We start from the raw sequence: 22,055 nt of genomic DNA, 5'->3' as shown, positions 1-22,055 counted from the left end.
CAGTCAACACTGAACAGCCATGCAGGCAAATCTCTTAGGAATCATATTTTATGCAGTGTTGGAATTTAAATTGATAGTCAAACTATCAATTAAAAAATAAAATTGCCATGCAATCTGCTTTCTGTCTATTCTTTTTAAAGCATGTATCTTGTCCTACAGGAAAGTGTCTTAAGGATTAGGAAGCAGGTTGTACAGAAAATTTGCTTTAAAACACCACTTAATGTAATGCCCATTTAAATCCTGCAGAAGAAAACTGAATTATTAGTGAAAACACCTAAGTCTTAGAGAAAATATCCTGCTGGACATTTTGAAGATTATTTGCATGATTCTACCAACAGGATCCAACAATAATTGTGCTACAGGAAAGTGGATCCAAAATTTCCAGGATCTCATTCAGGATTTCGAGGCCATTTATTAGAATTCTGTCAGGATATTTATTATGCAGGATCCTGGATGATCTGTCCTACAGGAAAGTGGCCCCAAAATCCTGTAGGACAACCTGCAGGATTCCAGTGGGATTTTCCTGTAAGGGGATTTCGGAAAATACTTTTACTGAAGGATAGTGAACATATGAAGCCATTTATAATCATATAGTTGCTTGGCTCCTTTTTAAATCACAATGATAACAGAAATCACCCAAATGGCCCTGATTAAAACTTTACATACCCTTGAATGTTTGGCCTTACAGACACACAACACACAGGTGAAAATTTCAATTCATTTAATTAATTTTTCCCACACCTGTGGTTTTTAAATTGCAATTAGTGTCTGTGTATAAATAGTCAATGAGTTTGTTAACACTCCTGTGGATGCACTGAGCAGTCTAGATACTGATACCACCTGCAAGAATTCAAGGCCTCATAGACAACTATTACAAAAGACTGCACACTGTCATTGATGCTAAAGGGAGCAATACACAGTATTAAGAACTAAGGGTATGCAGACTTTTGAACAGGGGTCAGTTAATTATTTTCATTGTTGCTATGTTTTGTTTTATGTTTGTGCCATTCTGTTATGACCTACAGTTGAATGTGAATCCCATAAGAAATAAGAGATGTGTTTTGCCTGCTCACTCATGTTTTCTTAACAAATGGTACATATATTACCAATTCTCTAAGGGTATACACAATTTTTAACACAACTGTACGTAACATTGCCCGACTATTATTGGGTAACCCACTGTCAAATAAGACTGAAACTTAAACCTTTAGCCAACCAAACAACTGATACATTTAAAAAATTTTACTTTCTGACGCAGAGCATTGCACACATTGAGGTGATATGTGTGTGTGGTACATCTGTGTATTCCAATTCCAAATGTCAGTGTACTTCCTGAACAAATTACAATTAAATTGACCCATTGGGGCTGAGAAAATCTTTTTTTGTCTTGTCCCACTTCTTCAGACTTGTCTTATTCAGTCAAAGTAGGTATTGCATAACATTAATAATACTCTCACAATTACACCTCTTGAAAGAAACTAACACACTCTATAATCTCCATGGGTCCAAGGGTTAGAAAGAGTGGACACAACCCCCCCAGGTTTAGATCACGTGGTGTACACCAGGCATAGACACAGGTGGCGTTCAGGTGTGTGTAGCATTAAGTACACACTAGTCTGTGTGACTGACTGACTGACTGACAGAGGTACATCTATATGTGAATCAGGACTAAGGATTGTGGGAGAAAGGGCTGCCTAGTCCTAGCTAATCATCATATTGTGTACTGCCATGGTTTTCTCCGTCTCCTGGATCTCCGTGCTAGTCATCAGCCTGTGTATTGCCACTGGTAAGATCACTTTCTCAGCGCACCGATATCAACGTTTTTTTACATTTATATTATGTACTATTATGCATTGTTCATTACAGTTCATAATAGTTTTCCGTACGTTAAATATTACACATTATAACTTGTTCAGTTTGTCTATGGGTGTTTATAATATCCATTCAGGTCCAAAAGGATTGATAGTATTGATGAAGATAAGCCAATTGGTTGGTTAAAACCAATTGGTTGGTTAAAGCTAGATTATACTCAACACGAATGGGAACATTTTATTATTTTATATTAATACAATAACTCAGAGAAAGAGATGTCGTTCAAGGAATAAATACATAAAAAAATGATAGGAGTCAAACAAAATGTCACCTGTTACCAAGACTCCTGGACCCCGAAAACAAACCAAATTTCATGAGATTTGAGAAATTTTGGAGGTAACTAAGACCATTACAGAATCATTCCCAATCCTTATTACATACACCAAAAAACATGGATTTGTGGATTTTGATTAAATTTACCATTACCACTATGAGTTAGCTTCTTAACTGAGGCATCGGTTTTGGATATAAAAAGTTCTGGTATTTAGTAAAGATGCTTTTGATATTAACGATAACATCAATGTCCACGTGAATCAAAAAAAATCCACTAACATATTTTTACAAGAGATATTTTGTTATTTTGTTCTCATCAAATCCTTTTTTTTTTAGGGTAATATGTTATTTTATGGCTTGAAGTAATTAAATATTTTCATGTAACCTGACCATGGCACTGGTTCAAAATCTTATTCCATATGCCGTTGGGAAAACACCAAACATTTATATTTGGCGGATAACATAGTTTCATAACATAGATAATTGCTCCTTTACCACACATTTTGAGCTAATGAGGTAGATGTCATCATGAACTTATCAAAGCCATCAAGCCATTTTAGCCAAACACCTGGAAACTTGGTTGCAAATGAACCTTCCTGCAAGACAATAACCCCAAGCAAACACCAAAGTCCAGAAAGAAAATGTTAATTAACAACAGCATCACCCTTCCGCAATAGCAATCCCAATCACTGGACTTGAACCTCACTGAAACCCTTGTGGCTTGAATTGAATATGTCTGTACATAGGCAGAGAAAAGAGATGTCAAGGAACTAAGAAGACTGTTTGGAGGAATATTCTAATATCCCACTCAATGTATAAAAGGCTCAGTGTTGTTGTGACTTCTTGAACACATTTTTTTTTTATTAAACAATACACTTTTCCAAGTATAATACAGTCTTTTAGAAAATAACTTCTGAATTCTACACATTCCAAAACCATTGTAGAGACTGAGGCACACTGCAGTTCAAAAGTATTGGGGTCACTTAGAAATCTCCTTGTTTTTGAAAGCTTTTTATTTTTCTAAAATACAGTGTAGACATTGTTAATGTTGTAAACGACTACTGTAGCTGGAAACCTCTGATTAATTAAATATCTACATAGGTGTACGTAGGCCCATTATCAGCAACTATCACTCTCAGCCATAAAAAATTGTGTTTGCTAATCCAAGTGTATCATTAATAACAAAAATATCTTCTAAAACTCATCAGTCTATTTTGTTATGAGAAGTCTATTCCATGCAAGAAATGTCCACGAAACTAAGGATCTTGTACAATAATGTGTACTACTCCTTCACAGAACAGCACAAACTGGCTTTAACCTGAACAGAAAGAGGAGTGGGAGGCAATGGTGCACAACTGAGCAAGAGGACAAATACATCAGAGTGTCTAATTTGAGAAACCGATGCCTCACAGGTCCTCAACTGGCAGGTTAATTAAATAGTACTCAATCAATCAATGAATCAAATGTATTTAGAAAGCCCTTTTTACATCAGCAGATGTCACAAAGTGCTTTTACAAAACACCTGGCCAGGTACTCCGCAGATGTGGGCAAGGACCTCATGCCCTCCTAAGTTCAAAAGAAATTCTGAAAATGCATTCCTCATATCAACAAGGATTTATAGTGGAGAAGGAGAACTGACCCTATTCCCCCAGCACAATAATATAGCAGCATAAGACCTTGGAACTGAGACAGGGGGGGGGTCCGGCAACATAAAACACCAGTCTCAATGTCAACATTGATGAGGTGACTCTGGGATGCTGGCCTTCTAAACAGATTTGCAAAGAAAAAGCCATATCTCAGACTAGCCAATGAAAAGAAATTAATTATAATAGTAACAGAAATAGTCACAAGAACAACAAATTATAAATGTGTATACTTTTATATATATTTGTAATTGTGTACAATCTTCTGTAGTTAATCACAATGAATCATAATTTTAAAACGTGTTCGCCCTTAATACACACTTTTCTGTTTAAAAAGCAGGTCATTATAGTAAAGACATACAGTATTTTATTGCAAACTATAGTCAGTGCTTGACTTAATAAATGCAAGCCCTTAAATGTCAGTCCATAACTCACCAACATAACTGTTCCTATCTAAATGTAGCCAATGTAAATCAAAATAGAAGTTTCCTGGTCTATGATCCCACAGTTATCATATTGTTCTCTTGATTACTGCACCAAGGACAATAAGGCTACAGTATACAATACATATCAGACCCTCTTTTTGGGAGGGTGCTGCAGGGTGTGCAGGCATTTACCCCACTGAATCACACCTAAGCTTGTCAATATATTTTCCTTTGATGTTTAGGTTAAAATGTAGTTAGAATGGGGTTCAGGTGGGGGCCTGTTCATTTTGTGGTCGCTAACCCTCTTTAGGTTGCCCTTTTGCATCTTTCAGTTTGTGGTTAATAGACTCTGTGCACCAGCATAGTGAGGAACTTCCGCTTTTGTCTAGAAGTCTGCATTGCAGTTTCCGGTTTACTTACTAATACTCATCCACATTAGTAAACACCTAAACTCACAACAAGATGAGTGATGCTGGATAAAAAAAAGAAATATAACGTACGTGACTCATTTAGGTTTCAAGGTACAAGTGGGGCATCATTTTAATCAGGAGAATGTCCTCTTTTAATAAAATATGGCTTGCGCCATTCAATGACTTCAAACACTAAAATAGAAATAGTCAGAAAAGGCGATTTTTTATATACTTCCACGTAACACAGGTTTAAGCGCAATTAATACCATATAGGACCAGATGTTTACGGCCTATGCCAGTTGTTATTTTTCAGTTTCGTTGTGAAATTAGGTTACCGTAGTAAAATAAAAGAGGAGACCTGTTTTGGTTTGAGGCTATGGAATTTTAAGCTTCATTCAGGTTAGAAGAGGCTAAACGAAGCTTCGTTTCAATTCACTTGCTATAGGGACGCGCTAGTGTTCCAGCTCAGCCAGCGTTCTTTTGCCCTTTTTGAGGCTAGGGTGAATTTTTATGCGTTCTACTGTCCTGCCTAATACTACACTAAATAGGAATACCTCGCTAACTAGCTTAGCCGATAGCCAGCTGGCACACCACGCAGTTGATCAGATAACTCCATACGTAGAGTTCAAATCCCTTGTTCCGCTTGCTTGTTGGAGCAGGGGACAAGGCATCAACAATTCGATGGACATACTTCAAATAAAATAATGCTTATTTTAGGGAGGTCTTGGAGATATCTACTAAAAACAGAAATTTTGGGTGACGGGGGTGATCACCTTAAGTAAACCGGAAAATGATATGCCGACATCTGGCTAAAGCGGAAGTTCGTCCATAGGCTTAGGCACAGAGCCTATTGTCTATGCGTTACGCCATATCCGCTCTTTCTATGGTTTTTGTTTGCTGTTGATTTTTTTCCGCACAAATCTTGCTCCGCTCCCCATGTCCTGCCTAACTACAGCTGTGACAACTTAATTTCTGTAAAATGTGAGAAAAATCTACTAAAATAAACTACAACCAATTCACCAGGTGGAACTACAACAAATCCACCTGATGGAAGAACAACAAATACACCTTATGGAACTAGGACCAATCCTCCAAACAATCCTATGGATTTAACTACAACCAATCCTCCAGATGGAACTACAACCAATCCTCCTGATGGAACAACCAAAAATCCCCTTGAAGGTACTACAACCAGTCCTCCTGATGGAACTACAACCAGTCCTCCTGATGGAACCACGAGCAATACTCCTGGTGGAACAACAACTAATCCTCCTGATGGAACTACAACCAGTCCTCCTGATGGAACTACAACCAATGCCCCTGATGGAACCACAACCAATCCTCCTGATGGTAGCACAACTAATCCCCCTGATGGTACTACAACCAATCCCCCTGATGGTACTACAACCAGTCCTCCTGATGGAACCACCATCAATACTCCTGGTGGAACAACCACAAAACCTCCTGATGGAACTACAACCAATCCTCCTGATGGTACTACAACCAGTCCTCCTGATGGAACTACAACCAATCCTCCTGATGGAACCACGACCAATACTCCTGATGGAACTACAACCAATCCTCCTGATGGAAATACAACCAGTCCTCCTGATGGAACTACAACAAATGCCCCTGATGGTACCACAACCAATCCTCCTGATGGTACTACAACCAGTCCTCCTGATGGAACTACAACCAGTCCTCCTGATGGAACCACGACCAATATTCCTGGTGGAACAACCACAAATCCACCTGATGGAACCACAACCAATCGCCCTGATGGTACCACAACCAATCCCCCTGATGGTACTACAACCAGTCCTCCTGATGGTACTACAACCAATCCTCCTGATGGTACCACAACCAATCCCCCTGATGGTACCACAACCAATCCCCCTGATGGCACTACAACCAGTCCTCCTGATGGAACTACAACCAGTCCTCCTGATGGAACCACGACCAATACTCCTGGTGGAACAACTACAAAACCTTCTGATGGAACTACAACCAATCCCCCTGATGGTACTACAACCAGTCCTCCTGATGGAACTACAACCAATCCTCCTGATGGAACCACGACCAATACTCCTGATGGAACAACCACAAATCCTCCTGATGGAACTACAACCAGTCCCCCTGATGGAACCACAACCAATCCCCCTGATGGTACCACAACCAATCCACCTGATGGTACTACAACCAGTCCTCCTGATGGAACTACAACCAGTGCTCCTGATGGAACCACGACCAAAACTCCTGGTGGAACCACAACCAATCCCCCTGATGGAACTACAACCAATCCACCTGATGGAACCACAACCAATCCCCCTGATGGTACTACAACCAGTCCTCCTGATGGTACCACAACCAATCCTCCTGATGGAACCACGACCAATCCCCCTGATGGTACTACAACCATTCCTCCTGATGGAACTACAACCAGTGCTCCTGATGGAACCACAACCAATACTCCTGGTGGAACAACCACAAAACCTCCTGATGGAACTACAACCAATCCACCAGATGGAACCACAACCAATCCCCCTGATGGTACCACAACCAATCCCCCTGATGGTACTACAACCAGTCCTCCTGATGGAACTACAACCGGTGCTCCTGATGGAACCACGACCAAAACTCCTGGTGGAACCACAACCAATCCCCCTGATGGAACTACAACCAGTCCTCCGGATGGAACCACAACCAATCCCCCTGATGGAACCACAACCAATCCCCTTGATGGAACAACAACCAATCCTGCTGAGGGTACCACAACCAATCCCCCTGATGGTACTACAACCAGTCCTCCTGATGGTACCACAACCAATACTCCTGATGTAACCACGACCAATACTCCTGGGGGAACAACTACAAATCCTCCTGATGGAACTACAACCAATCCTCCTGATGGTACCACAACCAGTCCCCCTGATGGTACTACAACCAGTCCTCCTGACGGAACCACAACCAATATTCCTGGTGGAACAACCACAAATCCTCCTGATGGAACTACAACCAATCCTCCCGATGGTACCACAACCAATCCCCCTGATGGTACCACAACCAATCCCCCTGATGGTACAACAACCAGTCCTCCTGATGGAACTACAACCAATCCTCCTGATGGAACAACGACCAAAACTCCTGGTGAAACAACCACAAATCCTCCTGATGGAACTACAACCAGTCCTCCTGATGGAACTACAACCAGTCCACCTGATGGAACCACGACCAATACTCCTGGTGGAACAACCACAAATCCTCCTGATGGAACTACAACCAATCCTCCTGATGGAACTACGACCAATCCTCCTGATGGAACCACGACCAATACTCCTGATGGAACCACGACCAATCCTCCTGATGGAACTACAACAAATCCCCCTGATGGAACCACAACCAATCCCCCTGATGGAACCACAACCAATCCCCCTGATGGAACTACAACCAATCCTCCTGATGGTACCACAACCAATCCCCCTGATGGTACTACAACCAGTCTTCCTGGTGGAACAACCACAAATCCTCCTGATGGAACTACAACCAATCCTCCTGATGGAACAACCACAAATCATCCTGGTGGAACTACAACCAATGTTCCTGATGGAACCACGACCAATCCTCCTGATGGAACAACCACAAATCCTCCTGATGGAACTACAACCAGTCCTACTGATGGAACTACAACCAATCCTCCTGATGGAACCACAACCAATACTCCTGATGGAACAACCACATATCCTCCTGATGGAACTACAACCAGTCCTCCTGATGGAACAACCACAAATCCTCCTGATGGGACTACAACCAATCCTCCTGATGGTACTACAACCAATCCCCCTGATGGAACCACGACCAATCTACCGGATGGAGCAACCACGACCAATCCTACCGATGGAACAACCATAAATCCTCCTGATGGAACAACAACCAATCCTCCTGATGGAACAACCACAAATCCTCCTGATGGAACAACAGCAAATCCTCCTGATGGTACTACAACCAATCCCCCTGATGGAACTACAACCATTGCTCCCGATGGAACTACAACCAGTCCTCCTGATGGAACAACCACAAATCCTTCTGATGGAACTACATCCAATCCTCCTGATGGTACTACAACCAATCCCCCTGATGGAACTACAACCATTGCTCCCGATGGAACTACAACCAATCCTCCTGATGGTACTACAACCAGTCCTCCTGATGGTACCACAACCAATCCTCCTGTTGGAACTACGACCAATACTCCTGATGGAACAACCACAAATCCTCCTGATGGGACTACAACCAATCCTCCTGATGGTACCACAACCAATCCTCCTGATGGAACCACGACCAATACTCCTGGTGGAACAACCACAACTCCTCCTGATGGTACCACAACCAATCCTCCTGATGGAACTACAACCAGTCCTCCTGATGGAACTACGACCAATCCCCCTGATGGAACTACAACCAATCCCCCTGATGGAACCACGACCAATCCACCGGATGGAACTACAACCAATAGTCCCGATGGAACAACCACAAATCCTCCTGATGGAACAACCACAAATCCTCCTGATGGAACTACAACCAATCCACCTGATGGAACTACAACCAATCCTCCTGATGGAGCCACAACCAATCCCCCTGATGGAACAACAACCAATCGCCCCGATGGAACTACAACCAATCCTCCGGATGGAACTACAACATTGCCTCCTGATGGAACTACAACTAATCCTCCTGATGGAACTACCACCAATCCCCCTGATGGAACTACAACCAGTCCCCCTGATGGAACAACCACAAATCCTCCTGATGGAACAACCACAAATCCTCCTGATGGAACTACGACCAATACTCCTGATGGAACCACAACCAATCCTCCTGATGGAACTACAACCAATCCCCCTGATGGAACTACAACCAATCGTCCCGATGGAACTACAACCAATCCTCCGGATGGAACTACAACATTGCCTCCTGATGGAACTACAACTAATCCTCCTGATGGAACTACCACCAATCCCCCTGATGGAACTACAACCAGTCCTCCTGATGGTACTACAACCAGTCCTCCTGATGGTACCACAACCAATCCTCCTGATGGAACTACGACCAATACTCCCGATGGAACCACAACCAAGCCACCGGATGGAACCACGACCAATCCTACCGATGGAACTACAACCAATCGTCCCGATGGAACTACAACCAATCCTCCGGATGGAACTACAACATTGCCTCCTGATGGAACTACAACATTGCCTCCTGATGGAACTACAACCAATCCACCTGATGGAACTACAACCAATCCCCCTGATGGAACTACAACCAATCGTCCCGATGGAACTACAACATTGCCTCCTGATGGAACTACAACTAATCCTCCTGATGGAACTACAACCAGTCCTCCTGATGGTACTACAACCAGTCCTCCTGATGGAACTACGACCAATACTCCTGATGGTACTACGACCAATCCACCAGAGGGAACTACGACCAATCCCCCTGATGGAACAACCACAAATCCTCCTGATGGAACAACCACAAATCCTCCTGATGGAACTACGACCAATACTCCTGATGGAACCACAACCAATCCTCCTGATGGAACTACAACCAATCCCCCTGATGGAACTACAACCAATCGTCCCGATGGAACTACAACCAATCCTCCGGATGGAACTACAACATTGCCTCCTGATGGAACTACAACTAATCCTCCTGATGGAACTACCACCAATCCCCCTGATGGAACTACAACCAGTCCTCCTGATGGTACCACAACCAATCCTCCTGATGGAACTACGACCAATACTCCCGATGGAACCACAACCAAGCCACCGGATGGAACCACGACCAATCCTACCGATGGAACTACAACCAATCGTCCCGATGGAACTACAACCAATCCTCCGGATGGAACTACAACATTGCCTCCTGATGGAACTACAACATTGCCTCCTGATGGAACTACAACCAATCCACCTGATGGAACTACAACCAATCCCCCTGATGGAACTACAACCAATCGTCCCGATGGAACTACAACATTGCCTCCTGATGGAACTACAACTAATCCTCCTGATGGAACTACAACCAGTCCTCCTGATGGTACTACAACCAGTCCTCCTGATGGAACTACGACCAATACTCCTGATGGTACTACGACCAATCCACCAGAGGGAACTACGACCAATCCACCGGATGGAACTACAACAAATCCTCCTGATGGAACTACAACCAAGCCCCCAATTAAATGTGAGAATGGAGGAACTGCAACATCTGATGGACAGTCATGTATCTGTCTACCGGGCTACACAGGGAAAACTTGTGCAACAATCATGGATAATGTAGAGCCAGGTATGTCAGACAGCCCTAGATTTTAAGCAGCAATGTGATTAATACATTTCACATGCTGAAATGTCACTATTTTTGTGACAATCAAATTAAGTTTTACCCTAAGCAATAATTAATACTCCAAATGCTTTCAGTAAGTTTAAATATTGGATATTCACTAATGTTGTCACTGTCTTTTTGTAGAGCTAAATAGGACAGCAGCAGTTACTATGCATACAAACGAGGAGTACTTAGAAGTTTATTTGAACAAAACCTCACCACCGTACAAGGAGAAGGTGGAATCTATCACAGAACAGGTGGGACAAAACAAGAATGTATTACATTTAGTGTCAGATTAACATACATATTTGTATAAAGTACAGTATGTAAATACACCAATAACAGCACAGCTGGTCAAGACAGCACAATATAGTGTGCTGAACTGCCAGGGTGACCATGGGATTTAATTGAAGTCCTTTTGAAAACACCGACCATGTTTTTATTTCAGATGAATAAGTACTACAATGAAAAAAAAATAGAGCACTTCATTGGAGTTGATAATGTCACTTTAAGGTATTACACCATTATACTCAAATAGCAAGTCAAATTCTAGCAAATGTTTTATTCCACCACTTATCCTATTCTACACCTTATCCTTTTCAGAGTATAATTTGCTATAGAAACATACTGTATCTGTCAACGTTGTCATGTAAACATTTGGTAGGTTTTTGTCATTGGTCTCTTTCTGTTTTCTTTCAGCAACGTGTCAGCAGTTATTCGATCACTCGCTCAAAACATGGTAAATTGATCTGTTATATTATTCAACCCAAACCCATTCAAGTTGAATGAAAATTTCAATATGTATAAATACTGTAATGTAGGCATCATATGGAATTGCAATGAGGTTTTGTAACATCCTTTGTTTTTGTTTTTCAGAACTTCAAGGCCGAAATAAGAATGAAGTAATAAGTGTATTTTTCTAGATGAGTATTTAGCAAAAATACTAATGTGAACATAAAATTACTAGACATGAGTTTACTCACTGCCATATCTTTCAGTTCTAGATTGCAGGTTGAATATGACATTGTCCTTGCAATTCCGAACAAACAAGGAGCTGATAAAATCTATGATGATGCCTTAAAGAATATTGAGAAATATTCAGAAGAAATTAAATCCTGCAAACCAGTCAAAGACGGTAACAACGATGCACCAAGTTACACCCAACAATACACCAATAATACACACACCAATTTAAACTAACAGTGTATACATTTGAATATACAGTGGGGAGAACACGTATTTGATACACTGCCGATTTTACAGGTTTTACCACTTACAAAGCATGTAGAAGTCTGTAATTTTTATCAAAGGTACTCTTCAACTGTGAGTGAAGGAATCTAAAACAAAAATCCAGAAAATCACATTGTATGAATTTTAAGTAATTATTTTGCATTTTATTGCATGACAAAAGTATTTGCTAAATCAGAAAAGCAGAACTTAAAATTTGGTACAGATAACTTTGTTTGCAATTACAGAGATCAAACATATCGAAATACATGGCCCCATCCATCATCCCCTCAATACAGTGCAGTCGTCCTGTCCCCTTTGCAGAAAAGCATCCCCAAAGAATGATGTTTCCACCTCCATGCTTCACGGTTGGGATGGTGTTCTTGGGGTTGTACTCCTCCTTCTTCTTCCTCCAAACACGGCGAGTGGAGTTTAGACCAAAAAGCTCTATTTTTGTCTCATCAGACCACATGACCTTCTCCCATTCCTCCTCTGGATCATCCAGATGGTCATTGGCATACTTCAGACGGGCCTGGAAATGCGCTGGCTTGAGCAGGGGGACCTTGTGTGCGCTGCAGTATTTTAATCCATGATGGCGTAGTGTGTTACTAATGGTTTTCTTTGAGACTGTGGTCCCAGCTCTCTTCAGCTCATTGACCAGGTCCTGCCGTGTAGTTCTGGGCTGATCCCTCCCCTTCTTCATGATAATTGATGCCCCACGAGGTGAGATCTTGCATGGAGCCCCAGACCGAGAGAGATTGACCGTCATCTTGAACTTCTTCCATTTTCTAATAATGTGCCAACAGTTGTTGCCTTCTCACCAAGCTGCTTGCCTATTGTCCTGTAGCCCATCCCAGCCTTGTGCAGGTCTACAGTTTTATCCCTGATGTCCTTACACAGCTCTCTGGTCTTGGCCATTGTGGAGAGGTTGGAGGTGCAGTTAATACAGGTAATGAGTGGAGAACAAGACAGCCGGAATTCTTACTGGTTGGTAGGTGATCAAATACTTCTGTCATGCAATAAAATGCAAATTATTTATTTAAAAATCATACAATGGGATTTTCTGGATTTTTGTTTTAGATTCCGTCTCTCACAGTTGAAGTGTAACTATGTTTAAAATGACAGACCTCTACATGCTTTGTAAGTAGGAAAACCTGCAAAATCAGCAGTGTATCAAATACTTATTCTCCCCGCTGTATATAGAGCATCCCAGAGAGGACTCTGCTGTTCTTTTTTACATTTTACACAGTCCCAACTTTTTGGAAGCAGGGTGTGTATATATATAGTTAGATCCGGGAAATAATTGGACACTGACACAAGTTTTGTTATTTTGGTTGCTTACCAAAATATATTCAAGTTACAGTTAAATAATGAATATGGGATTAAAGTGCAGTCTTTCAGATTGGAGTGTTTAGGTATTAAGGCTCTTTAATATGCAGCCCCCTCATTTTCAAGGGACCAAATGTAATTGAACAATTGACTCAAAAGCAGTTTCATGGACAGGTGTGGACTATTCCTTCATTATTTCTTCATTTGGAAGCTGGTGCTGTGAACCCACAACATGCGGTCAAAGGAGCCCTCAATGCAAGTGGAACAGGCCAACCTTAGGCTGCAAATAAAATCCATCAGAGAGATAGCAGGAACATTTGGAGTCACCAAATCAGCAGTTTGGTTCATTCTGAACACACTGGTGACCTCTGCAACATAAAAAGGCCTGGACATCCATGAAAGACAACAGTGGTGGATGATCATAGGATCCTTTCCATGGGAAGAACAAAGGCCCTTCACAACATCCAGCCAGGTTAAGAATCCTCTCCAGTTGATTGGATGGCGCTTCACTTTGCAGATGCACAATGACCCAAAACATACTGTGAAAGCAACCCAGGAGTTTTTTAAAGCAAAGAAGTGGAATATTCTGCAATGTCAGAATCAATCACCTGCTCTCAACCTGATCAAGCATGCATTTCACTTGCTGAAGACAAAACTTAAGGCAGAGAGACCCACAAACAAACAACAACTGAAGACAGTAAGGGCCTGGCAAAGCATCACAAAGGAGGAAACCCAATGTTTGGTGATGTCCCTGCGTTCCAGACTTCAAAGCAGTCTTTGCCTGCAAAGAACTTTTGACAAAGTATTAAAAATGTAAATTTTATTAATGATTGTGTTATTTTGTCCAGTTACATTTGAGCCCCTGAAATAAGGGTACTGTGTATGAAAATAGTTGCAATTCTTAAGCGTTTTAGACAATATTTTTGTTCAATCCCTTGAGTGTAATTTGAAATCCATTGTGGTGGCATACAGAGAAAATATTGTGAAAACTTTTGTGTCAGTGTCCAAACTTTTCTGGACCTAACTGTATTTGTTGTTTGTATTGAGCATCTGATTTTAGTTTTTAGTATTCTTTATATATTACTTCTTCGCTTAGGGTGTCCTGACTTCGAGGTTACCAATTTGGAAGTAGAAGAAACTAAAGTTAATCCCGAAGGTAAGAACATACTGACAGAAGATAAGATGGTGGAGTAACAGAGAAAGAGGTTACAAGAATTTAAACTAACAGTACAACATTATAAATACATGGTCTCTTCTCTCATCTACCTCTTTCTATCACCTTTACTTCTATTCTCTTTCCTCCTCTCTCGCTCCATTTTCTCTATCTCACCTTCCTCTCTCCTTCTCGCCCACATTTTTGTCTCTCTTCTCTACCATTCTCTCTCACTCTTTCCTTCCCTCCTTTCTCTCATTTTCTCTCACTCTCTCCTTCCCTCCTTTCTCTCATTCTCTCTCACTCTCTCCTTCCCTTCTTTCTCTCATTCTCTCTCACAGACATATGTAAGACAACCGTAGACCCTAAATTAATAGATTATTTCAAGCCACACAATGAAGATGGTCGATGGATCTGTGTAACGGCATGCTACCCCGGACTTGATGGAGCGAAAAACTGCCACAGCGGTACCTGTAAAGTGACCGTGGTTGCCGGAGCAACATGCTAGTACGTTCTTTACCTTAAATTCAGTATACCAGTATTGTATTACACACGTAAAATACTATCCTAGTAGAAGATGAGATATACCCAGTACATTCTGGATTATTACAATGCATATTTCATGAACAGTTACAATATGACCAGAACTGTGCTACTTGTGTCCTCACCTACAGTGCATTTGCCACCCTGCACAATTAAACTGGACACAATTAAAATTAAAAGTTCACATTCTTTGATATTGTTTTTTAACTTGTTTGAGCTGACTGGTGCTTGGCCCTCCCAACCTTATGAAACTCCCCATCTTGTTATGCAAATTGTGAAATATTTAATTTACAATTTATTATATAACCTTTTTGCCATAAATCTATACACCATAATGACAATGTAAAACTTGGAAAAAGTTTGGAACCAAAGTTAGCTTCCTAGAGATAGCAGTAAGTGACCAGGCAAGAAGGGCCTTAATCAGGGAGATGACCAAGAACCCAATGACCACTCTAACAGAGCTTCAGAAATTCTCTGCAGAGATGCAAGAACCTTCCAGAACGACAGCCATCTTTGCAGCACTTCATCAATAAGATCTTAAATTTAGAGTGGCTAGATGGAAGCTACTTCTGATTAAACGGCATATGACTTCGGCATATGACCTGAATTAATTTGAAACCATGAGGTAAAATAATCTCTTGTCTGAAGAGACTTTGTTATTGCTACATTTGGCAATAACAAACTAAAGCTCATCACCTGGCTAATATCATCTCTACAGGAAAGCATGGTTTTGGTTGCATCATACTATGGGAATGCTTCTCAGAGGCAGAGACTGGGAGACTGGTCAGAATTGAGGGAAGGATGAACGGAGCATGAACACAGAGGTCCTTGAAGAACACTTGTTTCAGAGTGGACAGGACCTCAGAATGGGGGGACTATTCATCTGTAAACATGACAACGACCCAAAGCATTCAGCCAAGGCAACACTAGGGTAACACTGGGACTGTCAATGTCCTTAAAGTCTGTGAATGTTCTTGAGTGACCCAGCCAAAGCCTGCACCTGAACCCCATTAAAGATGTGTGGGAAGACCTGAAGAATGCAATTCTGACAGAGCTTGAGATGATCTGCAAGGAAAAATAGGAAAACTGCCCAAATCCATAGGTACAAAGCAGGCAAAAGACTCAAAGCTGTGACTGCTGTGAAAAGGCGCTTGTACTGTACAAAGTACTGAATAAAAAGTCTGAATACATATCTACATAAAAAGCCACATTTCTAAAAACATGTTTTTGCTCTGTTACTATATGGGATTTTGTGTAGATTGATGGCAAAAAAGTAATCATTTAGAAATTAAGTCTATAACATTACAAAATGTAGAATAAATGAATGGGTCCAAAAGCACAGTACATCTCACATTATAACTAGTATATGCACATAATTCCAAACAAAACTGGTTCACATTAACACTTACAGGTGCTGGTCATGAAATTAGAATATCATCAAAAAGTTGATTTATTTCTGTAATTCCATTCAAAAAGTGAAACTTGTATAATGTATACATTCATTCCACACAGACTGATATATTTCAAGCGTTTATTTCTTTAAATTTTGATGATTATAACTGACAACTAATGAAATCCCCAAATTAAGTATCTCAGAAAATTTGAATATTGTGAATAGGTTCAATATTGAAGACACCTGGTGCCACACTCTAATCAGCTAATTAACCCAAAACACCTGCAAAGGCCTTTAAGAAGACCATTGACACCTTGCACAAGGAGGGCAAGACACAAAAGGTCATTGCTAAAGAGGCTGGCGGTTCACAGAGCTCTGTGTCCAAGCACATTAATGGAGAGGCGAAGGGAAGGAAAAGATGTGGTAGAAAAAAGTGTACAAGCAATAGGGATAACCGCACCCTGGAGAGGATTGTGAAACAAAACCCATTAAAAAATGTGGGGGAGATTCACAAAGAGTGGACTACAGCTGGAGTCAGTGCTTCAAGAACCACCATGCACAGACGTATGCAAGACATGGGTTTCAGCTGTCGCATTCCTTGTGTCAAGCCACTCTAGAACAAGACACAGCGTCAGAAGCGTCTCGCCTGGGCAAAAGACAAAAAGGACTGGACTGCTGCTGAGTGGTCCAAAGTTATGTTCCCTGATTAAAGTACATTTTGCATTTCCTTTGGAAATCAAGGTCCCAGAGTCTGGAGGAAGAGAGGCACAGAATCCAAGTTGCTTGAAGTCCAGTGTAAATGCAGAAGAGCTGAAGGCCACCAGGCTCTCATAACACCTGAGCAGTGCCACCGACTGATAGACTCCATGCCACGCCGCATTGCTGCAGTACTTCAGGCAAAAGGAGCCCCAACTAAATATTGAGTGATGTACATGTTCATACTTTTCAGTTGGCCAACATTTCTAAAAATCATTTTTTTGTATTGGTCTTAAGTAATATTCTAATTTTCTGAGATACTGAATTTGGGATTTTCATTAGTTGTCAGTTATAATCATCACAAATAAAAGAAATAAACACTTGAAATATATCAGTCTGTTTGGAATGAATGTATACATTATACAAGTTTCACTTTTTGAATGAAATTACTGAAATAAATCAACTTTTTGATGATATTCTAATTTTATGACCAGCACCTGTATATCCTATAACCCAAAAAAAGTTGGGATGGTGCGTTAAATACAAAGAGAGTGTTATGATGTGCAAATCATTTATCCCAATATTTAATGGAAAATTAGACAATAAATCAGATGTTTGTGTTTTTGGAAAAATACATGCCCATTTTTTATTTGATGTCAGGAACTGAGGAGACCAATTACTATAGTTCTTAAAGAGAAATGTTCTTACATTTTTGTAGTATTTGCCTTTCACAGAGTGCTGAACCCCTTCCCATCTTTACTTCTGAAAGACATAAGTCCTCTCTGGGATGCTCTTTTTAGTTAGGCAGGACCACAGCAGATTAAAAACTATGGATCAAAGGACTATCATTTGTTTGGTTTCTCGGCTGTGGAACAACATTTTAATATTAACCACTATGTATTTGGGGTTAAATCAATTTTAAGACTTAGAAAATTGTTTTGGAATGCTCACACTTTTTGACACTATTATAGAATTAAGCTACATCTGCTGTCTATTTCAGCTGTCAACAAACAGAGTCTACGTGGTACCTGGGAACTGACTGTAACTACCCAATCCACAAGACTGGCTTCTACGTGGGAATCAGTCTAACTGCTGGGTTTTTACTAATAAGTGTTGGAGTCCTGGCAACGTTCTTGCTGTTGTACATGAAAAGAGCAAAGCGGTAAATAAGGATAGAATAATATTATAAATGCAGTCAAAAATTTGATAAGATTTGACTGTGTTAAATGGTTCAAATAATGTTAAAGGAATAGTTTGTCAAAAAATCTAATTTATCAAAAGATTCACATGCCAAATGTTCGTCCGGAATTGACAAATTAATTTTTTCCAAGCATCAATTATTCAGCTATGTCCCTAGCTGTAATTAAAATTCTTAGCATTGTCCAAATTCATGAATGGAAACTGTTTGTCCCATAACAGCAAACCTGCATTGGAAGCGAAAAACTAGTGCTAAGTGGTGATGTTTAACTAAAAAATCATGACAATGTTATATTCCTAAAAGAAAGTTGTACGTTTCGCAATATATTTGTCATTTCAAATAAACAGTATGTGTTTTGGTGGAAAAATTCAACCAATTAACACATAAAGTAATTATTATAAATATAGAAATTAAATAAATAAAGAAAAAATATTTGAGGAGACATCAATGTATCTTTAATATACGGTAGTAATAATCGTTACCCTAAATTAAAATACTGCATATTTATAATTTTCTCTCTTTTCCTTTGACAGAAACAAGGACACTAAGGGGCAAATGGTTAACCAGTGGCTGGAGGATGACTTTGAATGGCCGTCACCCAGTGGTAAGTCTGCCAACCCTCCTAAACTAGGTACATTCTTTGATTGAATTTGTATAATTTGTAGGTTTTTATGTGCTTGTTTCAGCTGTCAAAAAGATTAGATTAGATTCAACTTAATTGTCATAGAACAGTACAAGTACAGTACAACGAAACGCACTTTGTGTCTTGTTTTGCAAATAGTTGCGCAAATAGGGGAGTGCAGAAATATTTACAAGTATGTATATATATAGAAGTGGAATGTATAGGTGTGTAATTAATGCAAATGCCTTACATTTGGCAATTCTAAATGTGCAGTGGAAAATTCACAAATTTACAGAAAATTTACAGGTATTAAGTATCATTCTCAACGGCATTCTAAATTTGCAATCGAGGCAAATTGAAGGAATGGGGTAGCATGTGCAACTGAAATGCAGGGATTGCAGCAATGAGCTTCCCGAGGTAGATGTGTACGTAACAATTGCAAAATGCAAGTACAGTGGCAGTTCTAAATGTGCAATGTGTAGTGAGGGCAGGGTTAAAGTGCAAGTTTAAGGTGCAAGTCTGCATGTGCAAATGAAATACAGGAATACCAGAGATTGTTTTATTGTTTAAGTCAATTTCTTTTCCTAGGGGCGCATGATAACCCAGCATACAACCATGGGCTGTCAAATATGTACCAACAGCCCAGCAGTTCTCTTCCATCTTACAACCCTGATCCATACCTGGAGAACCCTCCACAGTACTACCCCTCACAGCCTTCCATCCAAATGAACAACCTGTCAAACAACCAGCCTGTGAGTTAACTATAACTACTTTATTAGATGGATAACATCCTGATCATTGTATCTGCAAGGAGAATACCCTCACACTATAGCCACACTATGAAGTTATTCCTGGTGAGGTCATACACGTGTACATAGACACACCGACAAGCACCTGTGAACACAAAATAACTAAACCATCACTTGTTTCCACAGATAAGGATCAACAGACCCCAGATAAGGACATCATATGAAATGTAATCTCCTCTTACTACCTAACAAGTTTAATTTCAATGTGAAACAGGCAAATTGTTTGCTTGTATACAGTGGATGAACAAATAACAGCTCTGAAGTTAATTAAACCTGCTAACACCTGTTTTTGACAGAAGTAGGCCATATATGTTTCATGTGGTCATCCAGAATGTCTTAACCAATGAAAGTATACCCATAATGAAACTGTTAGTGGCTTAGCAAACAAATAAGAAAACAAAAAGTTCAACGCAAGTTAAGCTTAGTGTACAGTATTTTTAAATATATTAATTTGTATTAGATCATTCCATGTCAAGTACTAGGCAAAATGTGTTTGCTTACATGAATTCACCTTCTAGCATTGACTTCTGCTGATGGCTACATTAATGAGAAAAAACGCACTTACTAAGACTGAGTGTGGTTTTCCTGGCTAGTCAACTTAACATGAATGTACAAACTGTATGTTGCCCTGGATAATGTAATAGCCAATGTGATTTTTTATTAATATAACCTTAATTTATTTATTTATTACTATATATTACATCTTTATCACATTCAACATCTGCAAAACAATTTGTATCACTTTAGATGGAAATGTGGGGACTGCTCTTTTTGGGTTTCTTCTTTCTCTAACATTATTATTAATAATAATAATATTTAAATAATAATAATATGTTTTCTTTAAATTGCCATAATTAAGCCAAATATGTAATTACCAGCATCATTTAAAAAAGATGGTATGTAAAAAAGGTATGTGACTTAACTTTGATAAGTTGAACTGGCCAACTTTATTTATTGTTTTGACTTTTGTGCAGAAGAATTAATAGTACTGACAAAATAAATGCATTTCTTCAGTAAAGTGTCTGGGTGTATCAATTTGCTGTTACAGTACATACGACTCATTGTTTCAGGGGTCCTGCAGAGGTTGGGGAGGTTGGTTCTGCATTGTCTGGGTCTAACTGGTAGAATGTCATGGGGCGGAGCTATCTGCAAATACCTTCTGGTTGAGCAAGCAGTGTAAACAAGTTTTACAAATATGAAAAAAATAAGAAGAGGCTGCATTACTAGATACACATAAGAGAACTCATCTTCAATTTCTCACAAAACTGAACCATAGTTAATATGAATTAAAATATGCTTTCCAGAATTTCTGGCCACTGATTGTGAAAATGGCCCTGTTGAGCCAAAACAGGTGTGTGCTTATATGTGCCCCATGTCATCAAGACCACTCGCTTTCAATCGTATTATTTAATAGGCACTTCAGGAATTATAGCTATTCTACTTATAGTAAGAAAATAACTGCGATAGTCCCATAATGCACATATAAACCGCATATTAACTGTCCATCTAAATGGAAGGTTTTAAAAATGTTTGCGAAATTGCAATTGTTCTTGAAAATACACTTAAAGTGTATTATTTCCATAGTATTTAAATGCTATTTAAATAGTAATAGGATAGAGGCCTGGGGTAGTCAAATATATAACAGTATGTAAATTACGTCTTTAACAAGCAGAGAGTGGGGTATAAATACTGTTTGGGGGAATTGTACTGTATACATTTGCCACTGTTTATTTGTGAAATAAAATTACATTTGAAGAAAACCTAACCTAACCATAAAACGAACCATTAACCCGAAAAGCCTGTTTCAAATTCTAAATGTAGCCTTAGCTCTTAATCCTAAACATTACCCTTAATTCTAAACTGAAATCTCGCCTCCAGGCCAAAAAAAGCTATTTTACAAGGAAGTGATTTTGTTGCAGATCCACACCTATGTACATTCCCTTTCAGCTTTTAACCTCTCACTGCCTTGGTGGGCATGACTAAGACTTTCCTGTACCATGTTTGGTTAGCATGGGAGTGACCTGTGACCGTGACCACAAAAAAGTACATGGACACCCTCCTATAAATGTTTC

The 22,055-nt window shown here is 39.9% G+C and overlaps 1 protein-coding gene across 1 annotated transcript; it reads left to right on the top strand.

Moving 5' to 3' along the window:
- The first annotated feature begins 1,594 nt into the window (after positions 1-1,594).
- On the top strand, positions 1,595-20,948 carry muc3a (mucin 3A, cell surface associated). Its single transcript, XM_029117997.2, has 9 exons — positions 1,595-1,786; positions 5,647-10,977; positions 11,158-11,270; positions 14,617-14,725; positions 15,064-15,229; positions 18,355-18,516; positions 19,086-19,156; positions 19,763-19,926; positions 20,110-20,948. The coding sequence occupies exons 1-9, from the start codon at positions 1,729-1,731 to the stop codon at positions 20,152-20,154; spliced, it is 6,219 nt and encodes a 2,072-aa protein (XP_028973830.2). The 5' UTR covers positions 1,595-1,728; the 3' UTR covers positions 20,155-20,948.
- The last annotated feature ends 1,107 nt before the right edge of the window (positions 20,949-22,055 follow it).

Source organism: Esox lucius, chromosome 24, assembly GCF_011004845.1.
Source record: "Esox lucius isolate fEsoLuc1 chromosome 24, fEsoLuc1.pri, whole genome shotgun sequence".
In the NCBI taxonomy this organism is placed as follows: domain Eukaryota; kingdom Metazoa; phylum Chordata; class Actinopteri; order Esociformes; family Esocidae; genus Esox; species Esox lucius.
Note: the sequence above shows the minus strand (reverse complement) of the source record. Positions and strands in the feature narration are given on the sequence as shown.